We start from the raw sequence: 21,131 nt of genomic DNA on the forward strand, positions 1-21,131 counted from the left end.
GCAGTGTGGGAGCTCTGTTTGACTCACGACATCTCCTAATGATGAAGGGGGTGGAGGAGAGAAAGGTGGCTGCTTGTTGGTTCCCTTATGCCCATTTTCCCCATGTCCTGGGTGCACATCCCCTCCAAAGACAACCCAGTAGGCCAAGGGGATAACTACACACTCTGCAGGGATTTGGTCTGCAAAGGAAAGTACTGCAAAACTGTTTAAAAAAGTAGTTGGAAAAAGCCCCGTGCCCAGCCCCCAGTGGGGCACTGTTTCTAACTGTGTGACAGCAGAGTACTGTCCGAGGACCTCCCCTCACCTGTGAGACTGTCATACAGTCAGTAGACCCCTGAGTAGTGGAAGAGGGGTTTTGGGCAATTTCATAAGCATTACATAATTTTAATTATTTAGACCTATTTTAGACCCATACTTAATTCAAAATTCAGCAGCAGGTGATTTCTTGTCCATATTGCTGTTTCCTGGCACATTATTTTGTGTTGCTTTTCCTTTTTTTCCACTGTCCTAACTACCCAGCGTGTCCCCCATGCCAAAGCCTTACCTACTCCCAGGACCCCCTAGCACCTTCATCTGATGATGATGGTGGTCACCCCCTGCAATCTAAGTACCCTGACTAGATTCCCAGACTAAGCTGCCTTTGAAAAAGTCAGCTGTTTCTACACAGTGACCTAGCACAGCCCATGTATGGTCACACACAACAAATTAACCTAGCACTATTAGTGATATTCTTTCATCTGACGGAGGACAATTGGGATTTTCTTTCAGCTGTGGACAAGCCACAGTCTTAATGTAACCTATATAAATATCTTTGAGAAAATGCTGGCAACTATCACATGGGAGTTAAAGTTTTTGGCTACATGTGTGATGAGATCAAGGCATCAAATCGAAAGTTTATCAGTGGTTCCAAAAAGAGAGCACAGAGATGTCAAAACCAATGCTTGTGCTTGGAGTCTCACCTGCCAACAGACAGGGAGCCAGCAGACTCTTTGGAATTTACAGGAGTTATTTGGTACTTCAAAATTTACATCCTTTCTTATTTTCATATGTACTTTTACATACAATCTTCATATTCAGTACCAATGCAGGTGATTAATAGATTACAGTGGTCTAGGAACTGAGGGTCTGCAGTGACCCTCTTAGTGAGCTCATTGCAGTCATTGGGATGGATGTGGTTAGAGGCACAGGTAACCACAGATAGAGCAAATGCTGAGGAAAAAGCTGTGAGCATTGGCAGGTGCAGGAGTGCATCTAATTCTTCTGTATTGCCAACCAAAGGGGACTAGCTTGTCTGATCACTGTCCCACATGTCCCAGAACAATTATTGTTTGACTTTAATTAACTCAAATACTCCAATACAAAACTCAGAGATAATTGTGTCACGTTACTAAGAGGTGCCTTAAATGTTCTGTATCGTGATCCTTTTACCCTGCTTATTTCTTTCCTTAATCCAGCAGTACATAAAGAAATAAAATATGGTGAGAGTAAAACCCTGTGTAACATTGTGTATCATATAAAAAGGTTTCGGTACAGATGAAGAAGTATAAAAGTTTACATTCCCTGATCTTATGGAAAAGCATAAAGGTACCTCACTTGTCATCCTGCCATCCCCTGTGTAGTCAAAGTCAACACAGTTCCATATTTAACACAATTCCATTACACCCATGATAAACACTAGCACCTATATCATTGCTTCCCCTCTCCTGGTTCCACCAGAGAATACTGATACGCAGACAACACTGAAATAATGGACCCTGTCCATTTAACTTCTGGAAAGGTAAAAATCTTCTTGTCATTAAAAAACAGTATTATTCTGGTTATGAAATGCTCTTACAGATTTACCAAGCTCTTAACTACTCCCAAAAGTTTCACAAAGTAAATATTCCCAAATACAGGAGAGACACACACAAAAAGAGGAGGTCTTTATATTCTAGGAAATACTGCATTAATGTGTTTGTCTATTGCCATGGCAAATGACAGACCAATGCTGAGACTCTTTCTATGACGTGCTACATGTCTTTTCTTGTAGATAAAGGAAATCTTTAAGAATGACATATAGATAACAAGATGACATGTAGATAACAAGAGCCATCTTCTAGATTCATGGCAGCATGCTGCCAGGGTTGTATTCTAAGTTGTCAAAAAATCACCCTCAATTACATGTTGAACTTTGCTAGGTCTGAGCTGTGCTAGAGTGGCTGCATTTATCTAAGAGGAAGTATGGTTCTGCCTCTCTTCAGTGTCTCCACAACCACCTGGAAATTTGTTGCATTTGTTATTCTTATTGCACAATTGATTTGCCCTTCTTTATCACGAGCCTATATCTTCATGTCTTGACCTGTGAAAATTACTGTTCTTTGTCAGCTGTGCCTTATAGCTTCTCTTGCCTGTAGGCTGGATCCTTGCGTCACTTGGAGCTGACCACTGTCAATTTCCATTTTTCCAAGATTATCATCTGCCATTGCCTCTGAGGGGAAAGAAAAATAAAACCACTAACAGCTGTCTATAATTTTAATTCACTTGCAGCTGCTTTCTATATTTGCCAAATCTTCTTTTTCCCTTCCTCACAGCACTTTAGGATATACTGACATTTGAAGTAGAGCTGTTAAGACCTTACTCAGCCTGGCCTGCATCTTGCATAAATTTCTGTTATTTTTCAAAAATGTTACTACTGTCCTAATAGAGCATTAAATGTCACTGTGAATAATACTTCATGCCAGAAGGAAAAACCTTGAGTCTTTCCTTGCTTGTCACTCAGTTGGGAAGGACCTTTAGATAGTCTGAATGATGAGCCAAACAGGGAACGCTGCCCATTCACTTTCTTCCTTGATTCCTCCTCGGTAGTCTGCCCTGCCGGAGCTGTAGAGCCATCAGGCTGAGGGAGCACAGACATTTTGTATTTACAAACTCTTCTGCTGTGTTGTGCTGCCTTCACAGCTGTACAGTGTGGGCCAGCCAAAGTGCCCTTACAGCTCCCATACACTGCAGACCAAAGTCACCCGTTTCTCAGAGGGCTTTGCCTTCAGCACGTTCTCTGTGCGGCTGCATGGAGGATGGCACTGAATAGGCACAGCAGAATCTGTGCTCTGTCACTTCAAACAGGGGCAGAGCCTTTGGCCCACAAATCTGCCCATTCCTCAGTAGGGCTGCACTTCCAGACTGCTGTCTGGTGAGTGCCATAATTGTCCTCCATTCCCCCACTTCTCATGCCAGCTGAGTTATTTGCATCCAGGTATTGTCACCCAGAAGCTGTGCCCATCACCTGCTGCTCTGCCTCCTGCATGCTCCTCCTCTCCACTTCTCCATCAGCCTTTACCTGGAGGGCCTGTCTCTTCCCAAGGCAGGTCTGACACATTTGATTAGCCTGAAGGCAGAGTCCCTTTACAGATTTCTGAAAAGGCTCCTTCTGAATGATTTATATGGTTGCATGGTGAGCAAGAACCACTAAATGCGATGGATGCAAATCCCAGCCTTGCTTTACCCACCTGCCATTGTTCCTGTTCATGCTGCAAGCTTCCTTAAGAGCAGGCCCTTGGTCCCACAGTAGAACTACTGGAAATCTAAGTACAGACTGGAAGTGTGAGATTGTTGAGAAAATTAGCCAAAAACAAAATTTAGATCTATGGCTAAATTAATCCCCAGATTAATGCTATCAAAGCAAATGGTGTTTATAGAAAGTCTTGTTTTCTTTATATTCATGTGAGAGAAAATCAAAAGAATGCTAGAGGCAAATTTCGTCTAGCAGAATTGGAAAAGAGAGCATGGGGACAAAGCTGTAATTACTGGTATTTCCTATCTGTTGAAACCTGTGGGTGCAAAGAGAGTCAGTGAATAGGGTATATTCAATGGCATTAAAATTAGTTTCTTTTTCTGGACTTTAGCTCAACACTGCAAATTAGCAGGGGGAAAATAAGCCTCAGAGTGAACAGGCAGAGAAGCCAACTTCATGTTACCCTTTGCTGTTAGGGGAAAAAAAGGCATTTTTTTCCTTCAAGAATTCAAATTCCTAGCAACCCAAAGTACAGCTGCACATTGACAAGCAGGAAATGTACTGTGTTTCTCACGTGGTTCAGTGTTTGTGTGTCCATGTCCACACCATTATCCTGTTTTCCTTTTAAACATATTACTTTAATGAAGAGAGGACAAGCATGCTGTTTAATTAACTTTTGCTTCATAAAGAAGACATTCTGGCCCAGATTCATCATGGTACAGCTTAGGTACCTGCAGGGGTATCTGACTTTAGGTCATTCTGTATCCTGTCAGTGGAAGGGTTGAGACCCTCCCAGCAGTGGTTTGGACCACCAAAGATCAGAACTGACAATGCTAGGCACCCATCTCTTTCTGCAAACCATTGCAGGTACTTTAGGATAGCTGTACTCCTAAGTCAGCCTTTCACAGAGCTAGGAAGGATGATTTGAGGCTTCAACATATTTCTACTTGTGACTGTCATCCCACATGCAAATTTCTTCTGTAAGCGATAGCTGTTACTGAATTAGCTTTACTCTTTATTTTGCTACTGAAATAGCTGTTACTGAATAGGTATTACTGAATGCCTCCAGAAAAAAAAAAAAAAAAGGACAAGTAAATAATGTTTTTCTTACAGTTAAAAAAAATGTACCTTGCAGTTGGTGATCACTGCATAGACCTGAATTATTCCAAATAAGTCCTATGTCATAAAATGTTTACTTAGTTCCTATTTTTTTTCACAACAGTTAATAAATTGAATAGTTTGAGACTGCATTTTCTTTCAAGTTTTAAAAGAATAACTGAAAATTACAGAGATGTAACTATAATTAGAAGTGGTATATTATTATTATTAATAATCATAATATTGATGTTGGGGTACAGTAGGATTGATTGTTTGCTTAGTACACAAAAAGCACCAACCCTTGAGTATCTGTCAGTACCATTCTCCAAATTTACCTGAAATATTGTAAATTATAGCAGGAAAACTCTATTTTGAATAAAGTAATAATTTTTACTGTTATGTTTTCAACGGCTTTAATGCAGCCTGCTTTTACATGCAAGAATATTGATTTGTGTTAGATTGGTGTTTAGGGTGGATTTTTGTCTTAATTGTTCCAGAACATGATTTAGTATTTAATTAATACTGCTTCAGTTTAGCTAGATATGCCACTGGAGCCACACATTTCCTAAATGTTTTTGTAAATGGGTTCTATTTTCACTTTACTTGTTGGAGTCATCTACTTAATAATTATCAAGCCTCAAATGAAAACCAGAAAAAGGTTTGTTCTCCTGTGCATTTCTCTCGTGCACAGACACACGTGCTGCTGTGGACTGTACCTTGCTCTTGGTTAGCCTTGCTCACTGTCAAACCCAAGGCCAGCCTGTGATCCCGTATCGACTGCAGCAGGACATTAAAAGGGTGTGCAGCTCTTCTCAGAGCCACCCTATGCACTGCTGGGGCTCAGTTCTGAGTTCTTCAGGGACGGGATTGCAGCTTTGTACTTGGATTTTTGGGTTTGTTTGGGGGGTTTTTTTTAATGTTTCAAACTACTTATACAATTGCAAAGATTTTTTTTTTTTTTTTGTCTGTTGAACTTCAGCATGTCTTAATGCAGTGTTTTATCGCCCAAATCCTGCCTCAGAGACACATGGGTACTAAAGTATGTAAGGGAACAAGTCTGGTTTGGCACTATTTAAAGCATATGTTTTCTGTTTAAGATTTAACTATGATTCATAGTTAATTGTTTTAAACTTGTCACTATAGTACCAACAAAAAATCCTTACGAATACAAAGTGACTTTTGAAACCTATCCTGACTCTCAGATTGCCACCATTGTGGCACACAGAGTAGTTCTGCATCCATTTGGGGCAATTCCCCAAATGTGGTGCTCAGGTGGGCTTTACCTTGGCTCCAGAGGAGATTCAGGCAATATTATTGTGCCCCCCACTCGGTTATTCCAGCTTTCATCCCAGTCCCTGGCTCTCAGCACAGGCCCAGCCTATCTTTAGCACTGGAGACCTAATGGAGAGGTGCAGCAGCAGCACAACCTCAGCAAACACCCAAGTCAAGAAAGCTTCCCTCCACCCCCACAAACTCCCATTGCTGTTTGCTGACAAAGGAAACTTCTGGCTTTGCCCTCTGTCTGCCGGCAGTTTTCCACTGGCCCTGTGGCGCAGCCCTGGATGGATGCTGGATGCTGGTGCTGGAGGTGGGGAACAGAGCTGCCCCCAGGTGTGGTGTCTGCCAGCCCCTGTCTCACTGCTCACTGCTCTTGGCCCTCAGCGTTTGCCAGCTAGAGAGGCTGAAACAGGCCAGCTGCACCCTGGGCTTCTCTTTTCTCTCTCTTTTTGCCTCCTCTTTGGAGAGTTTGTTGCCCTTCACATTTCTGTAAATGTGCTTGCCCTGTCTCGATGAATTTGTCTCCTAAAACTTGTTCAGGATTGCTGAGGGAGATGATGTTTCTTGGCAAACAGATGTGTTTGTAAAGAACGAGACAGGCCAACTACAATTTCCAAAGGTGTCTCAGGAAGTTCATATTCTCTCTTTTCCAGGGAGCGTTTACTTTCCGCGGGAGCATGATCGACATGCCATTACTGAAGCAGGCACAGAACATTGTTACACTTGCCACAGCCATCAAGAAAAAATGAGCTGGTAAATGAAGCTCTCGCCATGGGGCCCCAGTAGCTGTTTTAAAAGATGACTATAGCTTTGGGGGGGGGGGGGGGGGGGGGTGTAAAATTAAAGATGTCAGGCTTAAATAGAAATTCATTTCCATTTTGCAGATCTGTCATAGTTTGCTTGATGGAATTGCTAATTACTAAGACTATTCCCTACTCAAACCACTGCTCACTCCTGCATGGCCCATGTTCTGCTCATAGCCTGCAATGAAGTTACATCATCAAATCTGTGACATCACAGTAATACTGCAAATGTGGGAGTACGACTTCACTGAAGGCGAAAGGCAAAACATGAGCCCTGAGCTCTGTTAAAAGAGCAGATGGAAACTAATTCAATTGTTTCTATTTCTTTCTGTGCTTCTTCCTGCTCTGATGCTGAACTCCTGGCAGAAAGGAGAAAGCCTCGAATAATTATGCACCAGTTGAAATAACTGCAATGAAAATCTTTACTCTGTGTGAGCTTTGCTTTCCCCCCACACCGCCCTTCTGTAAATGTGCAAAAGCCATTAAAAATAATGCTCCAACAATGCAGGACTCTTGACTTTCTTCTCTTTTTTTTTAAGCAGTCTCTATTCAGAGAGTTTCCTCCTGGAAGCGTCCAACCCGGGAAGGGTTGGACGGCAATAAACTTGTAGTTTTTGGAGACACAATGCAGCAGAACTTGTGCATATGGTCTCGAGTCAGATTTACATCACATTAGGGATACGGCTACAGATCATGTGGGCTGTGTGGTTAACGGGCTTAGTAAAGCTGTTTTGAAGAGGTTAACCCAGCTTGTAGTAAGGGTAAATAAACATAACAACCAGGCATTGTCCTCTATTCAGCATGTACTCTTATATGGAGGGCTAAAGGGTATTGAAGCTGCAGAGGATCAACTTGTGGTTGCCAGAGGACTCCAATGAAGTTTGAAACACCAACAATCAGAGATTTTGTTTCTGTTCCTCATTAAATCATGAGCTTTTGTGCTCAGACTATGAACGACTGTTCTTTAAGAAATTAACAGAATGGGAAGTTTTAAACTATGCACCAACCTTTTCATGACCTACACAGCAGCAATGCTGCTGCACTTAGACAAACACCGCGGGGAAGGCTGTTCTGTTTATTTAAAATTGTAAATAGAAAACAGTTGTTTTTCAGTTTCATTTCCCACCGCCTCCATGGCCATTTCACGTATGGAGCCACAGTGCCTTATTCCTCCTGTTTCCCAGTTTAGCGTGTTTCCCCTTCGTCTCCGAGCAGCGATTTCACTTATTTTGGGTTATTTTTGGTTTAATTAAGGGGAGAGGAAAAAGGGGGAGGAAGAACCCCACCATCCGGCCCGGGTGGGAGCAGCGATGCAAGGGAGCGCGGGGGCGGCGGGAGCGCCTCTCCGCTGCTCCCCCGGGACGGCGGGGACGCGGCGGGGCCCGGGAGCGGGAGAGCCGCTCAGCTCCGTCCTTCTCGGCCGGGGCGGCGGCAGAGCCCCCCGCAGCCCCTCCGCGGAGTTTGGGGATGAGCAGCCAGGGCCGACCCCCCTCTCTCCCCCTCCGCCAGCCGGGTCCCGTCCGAGCGCGGCGCCGGGGAATCCCTTACAGCGCGGGGACCTCCGGGCTAATCTGATTAATTAAAGACTACCTGCTTATATTGCAGCTCCCCCTCATCCCCGCGCCTTTCAGGACACCCTCCGTTATTAATTCCAGGCTGACTAAATTATGGGCAGCACTATTAAAACATTATCAGAACTAATGAGAAACAATTACTTAGGAGATGAGCTGGGACGAGCCGTAGCCGGGCACGCGTGTCGCTGTCCCCGCAGATTGAGTTAATAAATCATCAGGTGCACGGCAAGGCGGCGGCGAGGCCTGGCGCGGGACACCGAGAATAAGATATATGAGATAAGGGTTCTTTGGGGTTGGTTGTGAGTTGGGGTTTTTTCCCTTTTTTTTTTTTTTTTTTTTTTTTGGCATAATTTTTACATTAATCTCAATAGGACGCGTGTGGTGTAGATGGTTTTATTCCCTTAAAACCCGCGCAGGAAGAGGGAGCGGGGGGAAGGGGGAGCAGGATGAGGACGATTTCAAAAACTAATGTCGTCATTGTTTTACTGAAGTCTTAGTGGGCAGGCGTGAGCAGCCGCGGGAGCTGCGCGGCCGCGGAGGGCAGCGCGGGGGGCGCCCCCGGAGCCGCAGCCACAGCTCGCCCGAGCCCGACGCCTCCTCTCCCTCGGCAGGCAGAAGGGTTGGGAATACACTCTACACTCTCCTGAGGTGTTTACGCTCCCCCTCCCTCCTCCGCAGCTGACTGCTGAAGGAACTTGGTGACCCGTACGCGGGGAAATCGAATATGCAAATAAAATGCTGGATGTATTCCGATTTTTCCTTAAATTTCCCTGACACCCACCCCTCCAGCCGAAAATCTCGCTTCCTTTTAGCAGCCTTAGAGATTTTTGCTTTATCAAAAATAAAATCCGATTTATTTGGCTTTTCCGTTTACTTTCCGAAGCTTTCCGTGATTTTCCGGCTTTATTCTTCTCCTCTTTCTTTCTTTCTCTTTCTCTCTTTTTCTTTCCCGCCTGGTGCTAGGCAAGCAATTGATGAAACAAAACAGATTATAAGATTAGCAGCAGGATTTTGTGCATATTAATGATAGGGAAGGGCACCGAATGGGTTTGTAATTGCAGATCTTGCGCTTGGGATTGGGAACTGTAGCCCTGCTACAGCAAAGACCCCCCTGTGAGGTTTTCACATTGGAACTTAGGGGAAAAGTGAAAAAGTAATTACCAGAGCACAACACTGAAATGTTAAAGCACTTATTCTTTCTTTCAGCGTTCTGTTTTAAAGGGGGAAAACGGGCAAAATGGAAAATAAATTGCTTTCAAATAAGTAGGTTAGCACCTGAATGCTGGTGCGCATTTTCCCGTTTTTTTTCCCCTTCTTTTTTTTTTTCTTTCTCTTTTTTTTTTTTTTTTTCCGAATTCTAACAATTATTTAGCCGGGCATTGCCGACCATCCAAGCAGCAGAAAAGGGGGAAGGGAGGGCAGGGAGACCTCGGGAACACAGGGGTACTGCGCCTGTGAGGTTTGAAGCAAATATCTCCAGGAAAACTGTTCAAAGCTGCGCTCGGAAATTTAGTGGCATTTTTCTGGGGTATTGCTTTTTCGTTTTTTTTTTTTTTCTTTTGCTTGGTTTTTGTTTGGTTTTGGGATTTTTTTGTTTTGTTTTGGTTTTGGTTTTTTTTGGTTTTTTTTTTTTTTTTTGAAATCGGGACTTTAAAGGAAAAAAGATTGTTTTGGTTTTCTCTTCGACGCAAACATCAAACGGTATTTTAGCAAGGGATGCATTTCACAAGCACAAATCCCTTACAGGAACGGAGTATTCCTCGCAATATCGACAAGTAACCTGACACTGAATTTTAACTCTTATTGAGGGTTTCTCCTTGTTTCTTAAGCTGCTTCAGCCCCCTCTGAGCTTACTCTTCCTAAACTCCGGATTTTTGCGTTTCAAACCCAGAGCTTCTTCACTGACTTTTCTAATCCTTCTCTCCCGTGATTAACAGCCAGAGATGGTTTAGCTTTAATGGCACCTACTCGCCCTTATTGTTTTAATTCTGTTTTCAACGGAAAATCAATGTATCTGGTGGAAATTAGGCTTTGAAAACTTTTTTTTTTTTTTTTTTTTTTTTTTTTTTTTTTTTTTTTTTTTACGAGCCAATAAAACGGAGTATCTGCTCCTCGAGCAGTAATTCCTGATTTTGAATTGGAGGAGGGGGAGGGGGATCGGGGGGAAACCAACTTTGACTGCATTTCATCCATCCCATCCCTCCAACCTTCTCCCACTTTCACCTCCCTCGGGTTCAGAGCGTGGCAAAGCCCCTAGGCAGGACTAGTTTATAACAACTGTTATGAAGATTAAAAAAAGGGAAGGAGGGAATGAAAGCTCGTGCGGGGAAGTCCATGATCTTCTATTTTTCCCCATTGCTGCGGCTGTGGAGTGCGCTCTCCGCGGAGGGGAGCCCCGGGGCGGGGGGAGCACTGCGGGTGGCTTTGGGGGGCTGGCACTTGCCCGAGGAGTCCCGCAGACGGGAGGGGTGTCCTGCCCACCCGGAGCTGAGAAGCGGCAGCAGGAAACTCCCGGAGCACCCCGCACTGCCGCGGGACAGCCGGGCTGCGGCCGCGGGACCGAGCGAGGGACGGACGGACGGACGGACGGACGGATGGATGGATGGCAGCCCGTGGCCCCGCAGGGACCGGAACTGTCCCATGACTTCCTGATCTGCTGCCAGGAGCCCTGGACACAGAGGAGAAAGGGAAGGGGATGGAAGGCAGAAGGAGGAAGAGGTGATTTAATCACATTCATTACTCTGCCACAAAAACAGTCTCCTCCAGCCACCCTCAGGCCCACGGCATCCCTTCAGTCGGGAGTCGTGGAAAGGCCACCTGCAGAGTGGTACACACACACACTCACACACACACACACACATACACGCACACTCACTCACTCACTCACTCACTCCAGTGTGGCACCAACTGTGCCTGCAAGGGACAGCACAGAAATTCATGCTCTCCATTTCCATCACACCTCCCTTCCTCCTCACTATCCCCGCTTGGATACCTCGTGATGCTCCTCAAATCCCCCTTTGCCTCCCAGCACTGGGTGTCCCTCAGTGGGAACAGAATGGGGGCTTTCCTGCTCACACTGGGGTGCAGGGAATGGGATGCACAGTGGAAATGTCCTGCATATGTCCACAGTTCAAACAGGGGAGAGATCAGACAGCCTCACTATGTTTAGGGTTATTGCTTCCCCAATTAATTCTGAAGCTCCCAAAATGTGATATCAAAGCCAGTACCCTAAAGTGATGCTCAGAATGATGTCTTCAGAAGTGCAAGAGGCCCTGTTTCTAAAGCTATTGTAGGTGCCCACTGCCTACAACATTTGAAACTGATCATCCTGATGAGAATGAGGATTAATAAATGCCTATGCTACTTTTTTGAGCCTCTTTTAATTTAAAGTGTGACTCCATGTAGCTTTGGATCATGTGTTTAAAATTTTGTTCCTACTTCTAGTGCTGCTAATGTTATTAAAGCTGTGCTATCAAGCACAAACACCAGTTAAGAATTTTCTGAGCTGAAGCTTGCTGAAGGTAAAAGCCTTGTCTCTGAGTGACACATGCCTGCAATAACCTCGAATTTCTGGCAGATGTTCATGCTGCTGGGAAGACCTAGCCTAGGCTTCCAGATACCTGACTTCCTTCCTGACCTGCTTTTGCAGTAGTCCCTAATATATTAAGTAGTGTTTGTGCTTGTCTGTTGCTCTATGGGATGCCACTGGAAGTGCTTTATGTTAACTCTGCATGTCCTGCTCTTCCTTAAAATGTAGCTTAGATACAGTCAGTAGTGCATGCATCTCTGCAAATCTGACCATCACTGACGGCCCTGCCTCCAGGCTTGTCACCGAGAGACCTCTGCTTGTACAGTACAGAATTAAATACTTGCAAAATGAGAGGGAAACCAGTGGCAGTGGATGTGAAAGAGCTGTCTGGTTACATCATTGGTATTACTGAGTGAGGGCACAGGCCAGGGGAAAAAATCACTTCCACCTCTTCAATCATCAGCACCTGGGTCACCAGGGATGAGTTTGTGTTTTACTGTAAACTACTGCAGGGTCCCCAGTCTGTGCTGCTTGGTGGGAGTGCAGGGAAGAGCCGTGGTCTCTGCCCATGAGATGCCTCAAGAGGAGCTCGCCCTGCAGAGGCTGCCCATCCCTGCCGGCCCTGTGTGACTTCTGGGGCACTTGTAAAGCTACCTGCTCCTTTGAAAGCATTCAGGCACTTCAACTCCACATTGTGATCCGCCCAGAGACCACTTGAAGTATGTAGTAGGGAGAGACATCTGTTGCTTTCTTTTCAATCAGTTTTGAAAAAACAGTTCCTCCTGAAAGAAAAGGCCAATCCTGTGCTAATGGCAAACCCTCTATTGGTGCAGTTCTAAGGTTTTGCAAGGAGCTGCAAAACTGAGAGGCAAGCTGTGTTAACTTACTTCAACATATGGACTAGTTGGTGTCTAACTAATATTTTGTTGAACATTAAGAATGTGCCATAATTTACAGAAAAAGACACACAGAAAGTTCAGTAATAAAAGGTAAATATGCCTCTACATTGTGGCTATATTAGGAATTCTTTCTTTAATATTTAGCAAGCATTTTTTAAAGTGGGTATGTGAGGGCGATGTGTACAGAACACATTTACTGACAAAGCCTAAGGAAATAAATGTGTCTTTGTGCCTAGGTTTTCCTAAAGCATGCATGTTCCTGAGTATAGGCAGCCGGAGAAAATTGGAAGGCTATCCCATTCCACATGGAGGGAAGATGTAAAGACGTGCTTGGTTCCTGGCCTTTCTCCCCCATCACTGACATCAGTTTGTGTCAAGTCTACCAAAAACCCTGCTGCTGTAACACTCCATTTGAGAGGCAGGGGGGAAAAGGATAATAAACTTTTTTTTTTTTTAATTGCTTCCCTGTCTATAAATTAGCATGCATTGGGCTATTTTTTTTTTTTCCGTGAACAAAAGCACAATTGACTACAACTGCCTAAGCAAGGCTTAGGCAAAAGTAGGAAGGGAGTTCTGAGCCTCAAGGCTCCCCTGTGTATTGAACCTGAGCAGGGGGAGGTCTTGTCTGTGCCCAGAAGTTGAAGGGCACTGAGAGCTACAACAAAACAATAGGGATTTTTATGATTCACTGACTGTTTTTGCAGCTGCATCTTCCCCCCTCCTCCTCTCCCCACATTATTTCATATGAGAACCAAGTATGGAAATACAAGCCATGGCTTTCCCTCTGGATACAGTCAACATGCACAAAACCAGGCAGACATCAGTAGACAGCTAAAGTTGGTTATAACTCAGCGTTATGGGCAAAAGCAGAAATTGTTTTTTGCTTCTACACCATGTTTCATGCCTGTTACCACAGAAGCAAAGAAAGGGCTGAAGCCCAACTGCATTGTGAGTTCAATGTGCTCCTCTTTGCATCACTGGGGTTCCTGATGGCTTTTGAAGAGAAGCTGGCAGAACCCACTGAGTTCTGCCTTTACAGGTCCCCTTCCATGCTTGCCTCCCATTCAGTCCTAGAATATCTGGCAAACTGTTTTTCCCATGGCAAAATCTCATCTGAGGTGATTTTTGTCCGGAGCTGTCTGCGGACGCCCTTACGCTGCTTCTCCTCTGCTGCATCCAGTTAGCAGCCTGAACAAAAACCAACTCCAAGTAAAAGTAGATGGGCATGAAAAACAACTTGCAAAGCAGATGTTAACAGAGATGTGGCCAAAGAGGTGGGGGAATTACTGGTAGAGAGTGGCTGAGAAAGGGCTGAGGAATGAGGGTGGAGAGGACAGATGCATGCCTACTCCCTCATACCCTGCAGCAGAGTCATCCCTTGTTCTTGGCATCCATGAGCATCTTCACTATTTTTAAACCACTAAAGAATCTAATTGAAGACCAGTTGCACAATGAGATGAGTTGCTAAAGAAAAGGGATGAAGTTTCTCTAGAAAAGGCAGGTAAGATAAACATTTGCCACAGGGCCTTCATGGGCGGGTAGACTGGGTCCTGAGGTCTTTTCTAGGAATTTTTTATACTGTAGCAAATATTTGATGCTATAAAATGTACAGGGATGGAACAAAACAAAAGGATAAAGAGGACTCTTTAAAAATGAACAAGGGAGGAATAGGAAATTTAGTTTCTTGCCCCGATATTTTTTCAAGATGTTCTTGCATCTTAGTTTTCTGCCTAGATAGCTGCACTAATGAACAGCTTCTTCCCTTGAAAAAAATTTTCTTTCTTTCTCTTTCTTTCTTTCTTTCTCTTTCTTTCTTTCTTTCTCTTTCTTTCTTTCTTTCTTTCTTTCTTTCTTTCTTTCTTTCTTTCTTTCTTTCTTTCTTTCTTTCTTTCTTTTTCTTTTCCTTCCTTCCTTCCTTCCTTCCTTCCTTCCTTCCTTCCTTCCTTCTTGAAAGACCTACAAACTACTACTGAGAGCAATAAAGAAGGTTCTGTATTTTTGCATGGGCCCTCCCTGATTTATTCTATGTTCTTCTTAACTCAGAGCACCTTTGCCTCAGGGCAAAGTGGTGGTGGGCTGGAAAACCCAGATTATGGTCTTCTGAAGTGGCAGGTACCCTGCCTCATCCACTAGGCATTCACTTGCAGAGATATCTGTCTCCTGAGGTACCTTCCCATCTCATTTATAAGGAACCATGTGTGAAGGCCTCTCTCCCATGAGTGTGTCAAACCTCCCCCATCTAGAAATCTGAGTAGATGCTGGAGGTGTGACCAGGCAGTTGTGACTTCCAGGGTAGGTTTTCTGTCGGGTCTGACTGCATTTCATGTATCAGTGACGCAGCAGTGACTCCAGAGCACCAAATCTTTCAAGTTAAAGCATATTCCTACTTCTGGTCAGGTTCTGAAGATGTCTTCATTCTTTAAAATTTGAGGCTTTTTAGTTTGCATCTTATTTTAAAACAAATTTACCCACAGGTAAATAATTATCTTCTTATTGTGTTATAGAATGTAACTTTGCAAAAGTCATTACAACCCTCATATTTGAATCAATTTCTGACTAATGCACTGTTATCCAAAGTTGCCAGTTATTTTTTGGCATTATTTTGGGTGATTTTAAAGTTGGTATGCTTTTCACTGTTGCCATTATAATTATATAAAGCATATTGTTTACAGAGCTGTGAAAATCCTTTAAAAGCAGCAATTGTCCAAATTGAAAATTATTTAATCCGAAAAATGTCCTGAACATCCGGGTGGTAATAAACATTTTTCAACTGTGTACAACTGTGAATTGTATTTGAAATTAAATCCCCACATTAAAATCTGCATTGCTGAACCTCCCACTGGCAGGCACTGTTCTCAGGGAAAGTGACATCTTCCCTGGCGCTGGTGGGGCGGGAGCTCTCGCACAGATGTTGCTGAATGGCTGCTTATCACTCTTCCCATACTGGGACTTTACAGCCACACATGCCAAAAAAGTACAAAGGATGCAAGGTGTGTGAGGAATACGGGAGGGGGCCACCTCAGATTTAGTAGCTGTAGATGTTTTTGTCCTAACACACAAGGGTGGGAACCGCTTTATAAGCCCCTATTAAAGCAGCATATTGCTGATGTCACAAATTATGTCATTTTTCAGCAAGCTGTTAGGTAGCAGCAGGATGCTTAGAGGTCCCAATCTGAGCGCACAGCTTGAAGCTTCATCATCCATTGAAGTCAAGGAAATACTCCAGTCCCCTGGCCCTCTGTTTACAAATAATATATCAAGAATCAGGATGCCCACAAATGAACTTTCAGGCACTGAGATAAAGGAAATATGTTTGTGAGTGCGTATCTCTAGACATATGTACATCCATACCATATATTAGTCTATTTGTGTATGTGCATGTGTGCATTGTGAGTAATGCAACTGAAGTCTGCAGTCTGACATGAACTTTTCTTTAAAATATAATTTTTCTTTATTCCTTGAAATATAGAGTGACTTCTTCATGACCAATTTCACACGTGGAATCCCCACCAAAGTTAGAGCTATCCACATCAAAAAGGGATATACCACGTACTCTCATTTTTTCTCCTCTTTAAAACAGTGAGGGTATAAAAGATCTCTGATTTAACAAAAACTACATAGGAAGATGTTTATCTATAATGGAGTTGTGCAAAATAAAATAACAGAAATGTCTATACACTTACTCATTAGTACAGCAGAACAGCTGGTTGGAGGCTCTCCTCATCTCTTGGATAAACCATATTTACTCAAATACATGCTTTTCCCCCCATAGAGTGGAATACATCATTGTGTTTTCCCAACAATTCACATGCACTTGGGAGACAGCAGCCTACATTAGAAGACATGAAATACATAGTATGTGGCCTGAGGTTGCAAAACAGATGAAGAGAAGGAATTAAATCCAAAGCTAGCTGTGCCAAACTCATCAGTGGGTGCTTTAACCCCCCCTCCCCACGTATTACTGGGAGCTCAAGATGCAGTGTCAAGGCATAGCTTTGAACTGCCTGATTTTTGCCAGCGTGCTAGCATCACTGCCCTGGCGCAATGAGGGTCCTGGCAGGGCAATGGATTAGGTGGCCAAACGTGGCATTTTTGTCCCCACAGCCTCTCCCTACACCGACTCCAGTATTTTGCTGCTTATTTACTGACGTAGTTGGCGGTAACTTCCTCTACTGGAAATATTACAGGGTTGGATTAGCTTTTCCTCTGCAGCTATCCCTGATTTAATTACCACTGCAGCTATCCCCCACTATCTGCACCATAAATACTGTTGCTTACAGAAACATGATTACAGGATTAGAGTTATTGGGCCCCCGCCCAGACGAATGCAGTGACACAGCATAGCACTGGCACCTCTGAAAGCTACACTGACCTCAGGCATCTCTACATCAAAGGCCACGGCCACAATCTGAGCTTCATTAGCTTTCAAGGCTGAAGTTACAGGAGCACTACTTCCTCAGCCACTAATGGGAAACATTCTCCTCCATTTGCTGTTGAGGTGTTAAAAGTTTCTCTTAACATCAGTTACTGAGCTACAGCTTCACCGGTATCCCAGTAAAATAAAAATGAGTTGTGGAGTGGGAGCTGAGCTCAAACTGAAAAGCTATGTTGGACATCCCTTACTCAAGGAAAGGGCAGTCACCAGTGCAGGGATGCCACGTAAGGGACTACAGGGGGAGGTGCACCCCAAATCCTAGACTGGGAGCCACAGGGAAATTCCCACAGCTCCTGAAGGGTTTCATGTGGTGCTAACCAACTGTTTAATGATGGAGGTATGTGAAGGATGCTCTGGTTTTCATTTGTAGGATGTGATGAGGGTGATTATGTAGCTAGCTGCAGCTCAGAGCATCATCAGGTCCATATCCACCCTGAGAAATCTGTGATCTGTGATGGTAATTCCTCCAGCCCCCCGGGTGGATCTGAACCTGCGAAGAGCAAACCTGAGAGGTAACATTTGATTCCAGAGAGAAAAGCTGCTCAGAGAGAGAACCACAAGCACTAAATTGGACCTGACTGGATTTTTTCCCCTAGCATACTTTCCCTATGTGGAAATTTCTCTGAAATTTCAGTATACATCAATTCCTCTTTGCACAGCTGGAACATTAGTGTTTCCTTTGTCTTGTCTATTTAGATGATGCGTTTTGGCATACAGGTCACCTCTCACTGTGTTTGCACAGCTCTAGCAGGGTAGTTTGGGGCTTGCAGTCTTTGCCATAATTGAAGAAACCAGGTAAGTGTCTAGATGATGTGAAAGAAACCCCAAGGTTTCATGACTCTCTATCCAGAAGGGGGATGAGATATTTGTTCCATTAAAATATTTGAGAATGGTAGGGCATAGTCCACCACAGTGAGCACAGAAAAGCAGGAACTGGCTTTGTGCGAGAATTAAGAGGCTGAAATACATAATTTGCATTAAAAGACCTCAATAAGAATAATTTTTTAAAATATGTAAAAAATAAAAGAAAGAAAAAGAGGAGAGTAGAATAGAGCTAGAGGACATACACTGAAGGGCCTGCTTTTCTTTCTTAAGTCCAGCTAGCTTTCTCTGGTGCTTTGCCTATGGGATTATAATTTCTACTTTTTGAGCTGGTGCTGAATAAAGTGGCTTGCCCATGAGCCTCCCAGCTGGGCCAGCTGGATAAGGTGGGCTGGTCAGGTGCTGCCAGGGATAAGGCTATGGAATTACAGGCTGGCCTCTGGAGCTAAGCTGCTCCTCTCCTCAGGAGGTGGGAGACTTTCCCAGGTCTGAGGAGCTCCTTGTGGCTGGAAGATTTCGTGGAAGATATTAGCAGGCTCACATGCCACCTTCAGAGTTTTCTCCAGCTTGTATGTTTGATAAAGCTTAGAAGCTTTCTTCAGCTGGCAAATCTAACTTAATCTCTTGGGTTTGCTCTGCCCTAAGCATTCTGTTCATGTTATCAGAGCTCATTTCAGTTTCCCAAGCTTAGAGCTGGGTTAGGAACTGAGGCATGTTTAGAAACTAGAGTAAGAAGAATTCTGCTGATTTTCAGCTAAGTACATTTTCACCACAGAGATTTACAAAAAGGCATTCATTTCCTAGGAAGTTGTCACTGGATTTTTTCTTAAATTAAATTACTATCATTCAAAGAAATAGGAAATTCCTTCTTATGTGTACATTTTTCATGAATTACTGATTCTTTCCAGGCTTCCCCTTTTCAGGGCAGTGACCCCCAGCTCAAACACTGCAACAACTCCCTGACCAGTGATGGCTTAAGTATTGCAGCAGCAACCACTGCTGTTACAGAAGAAATCCAAGCCCTTTGCTCTGCAAACCTGGCAAGTATGTGATGTTAATTAGAAGCACTCACTCCCTTTACTGAGTAAGATCAGGGGTGGTGTGAAGGCATAGGTTGACCCAGGGAGAGTAAAGAGGGCTCTTCTCCCTGTCATCACCAGGACCTGCAGCCCTTACTATCATCGCACATGACACACATATAGCTCTACAGTCATTTTCATTTTCACTATTTCATTCATCATTTTTATAATTGTCATAATTTCCATTACTTTCCTCACTTTGGGACACGGCAGAGTGTGGAGTGTGGTACAGTTAAATGAACACAAAAAGGCTGAGCAGTGGTAATGGGGTCCAGGTGAGAGAGTGGTTCTTTAGAGCTGACACTTTCTTTAGAGGTGATGTATACCAGTTTCTGGTGTGTCACTAATGATTCTTGCTGTAATGATTTTAAGGTGCTCAAGGCTCCATTGAAGGGTCTAATCCAAAGCCTGGAAATGTGGACAGGAATTTTGTATTGAGAGGAGCCAAAAAACCACAAAGTTTTAAAGATCTGGGAAAAAAAATTCTAACATTGTCTTTATATAAGAAAATAAAATGGGGGAAGAAAACAGTTTCTCTCTTCCTCTGGCTTGCCAGCATGCTTTGATGGAAAACAGGGAGGTGATTTCAAGAACACTTGCTCCAGCCTCCTGTTCATAAGTAACAGGAAGACCTGTCAAACCTGTCAAACTCCTTGAGCTCCTGGGGTTTACAGACTTCTCTAAGCTACCCCAAGCTAAACCACAATCCCATAAAGAAGCCTTTTCAGTAAAACCTTCTGCCATTTGCCTGAAGCCAACATATCACTCATGTAAAAAAAAAAAAAAAAAAAAAAAAAAAAAAATTCTCATTTGGAAGCATCTCTTCCCCCTGTGCTCGCTCTCTCCTGGTGAAGCCCCGAGCAATGGCCTTGCACCATCAGTTTTTTTGCAGAAACCTGCCACCACAGGGTATGCCAGAGCCCAGAATCTGCAGTCCATATAGAGACCAAAGCCTTGCTGGTCCAAGGAGAGTCTGGTTTGGGTAAGGACTGCAGAAATGACCTGGCTTCAATCAGAGCTCAAGGTCATTGTTGGATGGCTTGCATTCCTTTCTGTGGCTTTCCTCTTGGTGGACTTCTCCGAGCTCCTTCATTCCAGCTAGCTGCCAAGGTGTATGGCTTACACTCTTTGCTAGGGGTCTAGGAGAGACCTCCTGGCAGCCTGGCTTCTGCCCTTTCTTTCACTCCCTATTTTGCCTCATCCTTTCCCTGAAAATTGTTGTGAAAACAAAAGCTCTCAGATAATCGCCACCAGCACCAGGCTTTGTCTCCATGCTACACCCAGTGGCTGCTGCTCTCCAAACTCCCCTCTGTACCTGCCCTGCCAGCATTATTCATGAAACCTTCAGTGCCACAGATCCAAGACTCCAGCTGGCCATGGAACAAATCTCCACAATTCTCAGGACCACTGCTCTGTTATGGTGTCTAATCCAGGGACAGAAATAAATACTAGCCCCAAAAGAAGAGGGCAGACGTGAAGCAACAGTCATTTTGGAGGCATTTCTGGATTTGTTTGAATGGAATTGACGGGGCACATTCTGCCACGAGTGACCATGAGTTTGTCAGCTATTTCCCAAAATTATTTTGGGCTTGTCCCGGCTGGCATATGCATTTGGTAATTATCTAACTGCTTAAATGTCAAATCATATTCTTTGATTTATAGGTGGCAGATCAGAGGACAAGACATCATTTTTTTTTCATGTAATTGCTGAGAGCAACAGAATCACACTCACAGTCCATCATGGCAGAACCACAGCAACACCATAATGAATAAAACAATGATTCCTCAATGGGAGCAAAATGTGGCAACTTCAAGCTGCAATTTATTTCCAATATAGAAGGCACACTCTGGCAAGAGTTAAACACTCATCAGTACACGTATCATAAGGGCAGAGGTAAATCTGTTGACAACACAGTAAGCAATGAAAACATGACAACACAGTAAACCATAAAAACTAAAGCAAAACTTAAAACATACCCCAAAATACAGGTTTTGAAACCTGGCACTTAGTCTGTGTTATGAGCTGAAACCTTCTTTCATTTTACATCTGCTCTTACTTAGCAAACATCTAAAAACTCTTCAGCAGAGGCTGCAATGTTCATACTGTGTGAAAAAGGATCAGTA

General features: G+C 43.8%; 1 protein-coding gene across 2 annotated transcripts in view; it reads left to right on the top strand.

The window, feature by feature from the left end:
• The window catches only part of CLYBL (citramalyl-CoA lyase), a 166,600-nt gene extending 159,428 nt beyond the window's left edge, over positions 1 to 7,172 (top strand). Inside the window, exons 8-9 of one of the 2 annotated variants that reach the window (XM_041478320.1) lie at positions 6,520 to 6,619; positions 6,751 to 7,172. In XM_041478320.1, coding sequence (XP_041334254.1) covers positions 6,520 to 6,615 — 96 coding nt within the window. In that variant the 3' untranslated portion in view covers positions 6,616 to 6,619; positions 6,751 to 7,172. The remainder of the gene's footprint in view (positions 1 to 6,519; positions 6,620 to 6,750) is intronic. The other variant, XM_041478321.1, reaches the window with a different exon arrangement.
• The last annotated feature ends 13,959 nt before the right edge of the window (positions 7,173 to 21,131 follow it).

The sequence above is a fragment of the Pyrgilauda ruficollis genome, unplaced genomic scaffold (genome assembly GCF_017590135.1).
Source record: "Pyrgilauda ruficollis isolate IOZ18807 unplaced genomic scaffold, ASM1759013v1 scaffold44, whole genome shotgun sequence".
Taxonomy (NCBI): Eukaryota; Metazoa; Chordata; class Aves; order Passeriformes; family Passeridae; genus Pyrgilauda; species Pyrgilauda ruficollis.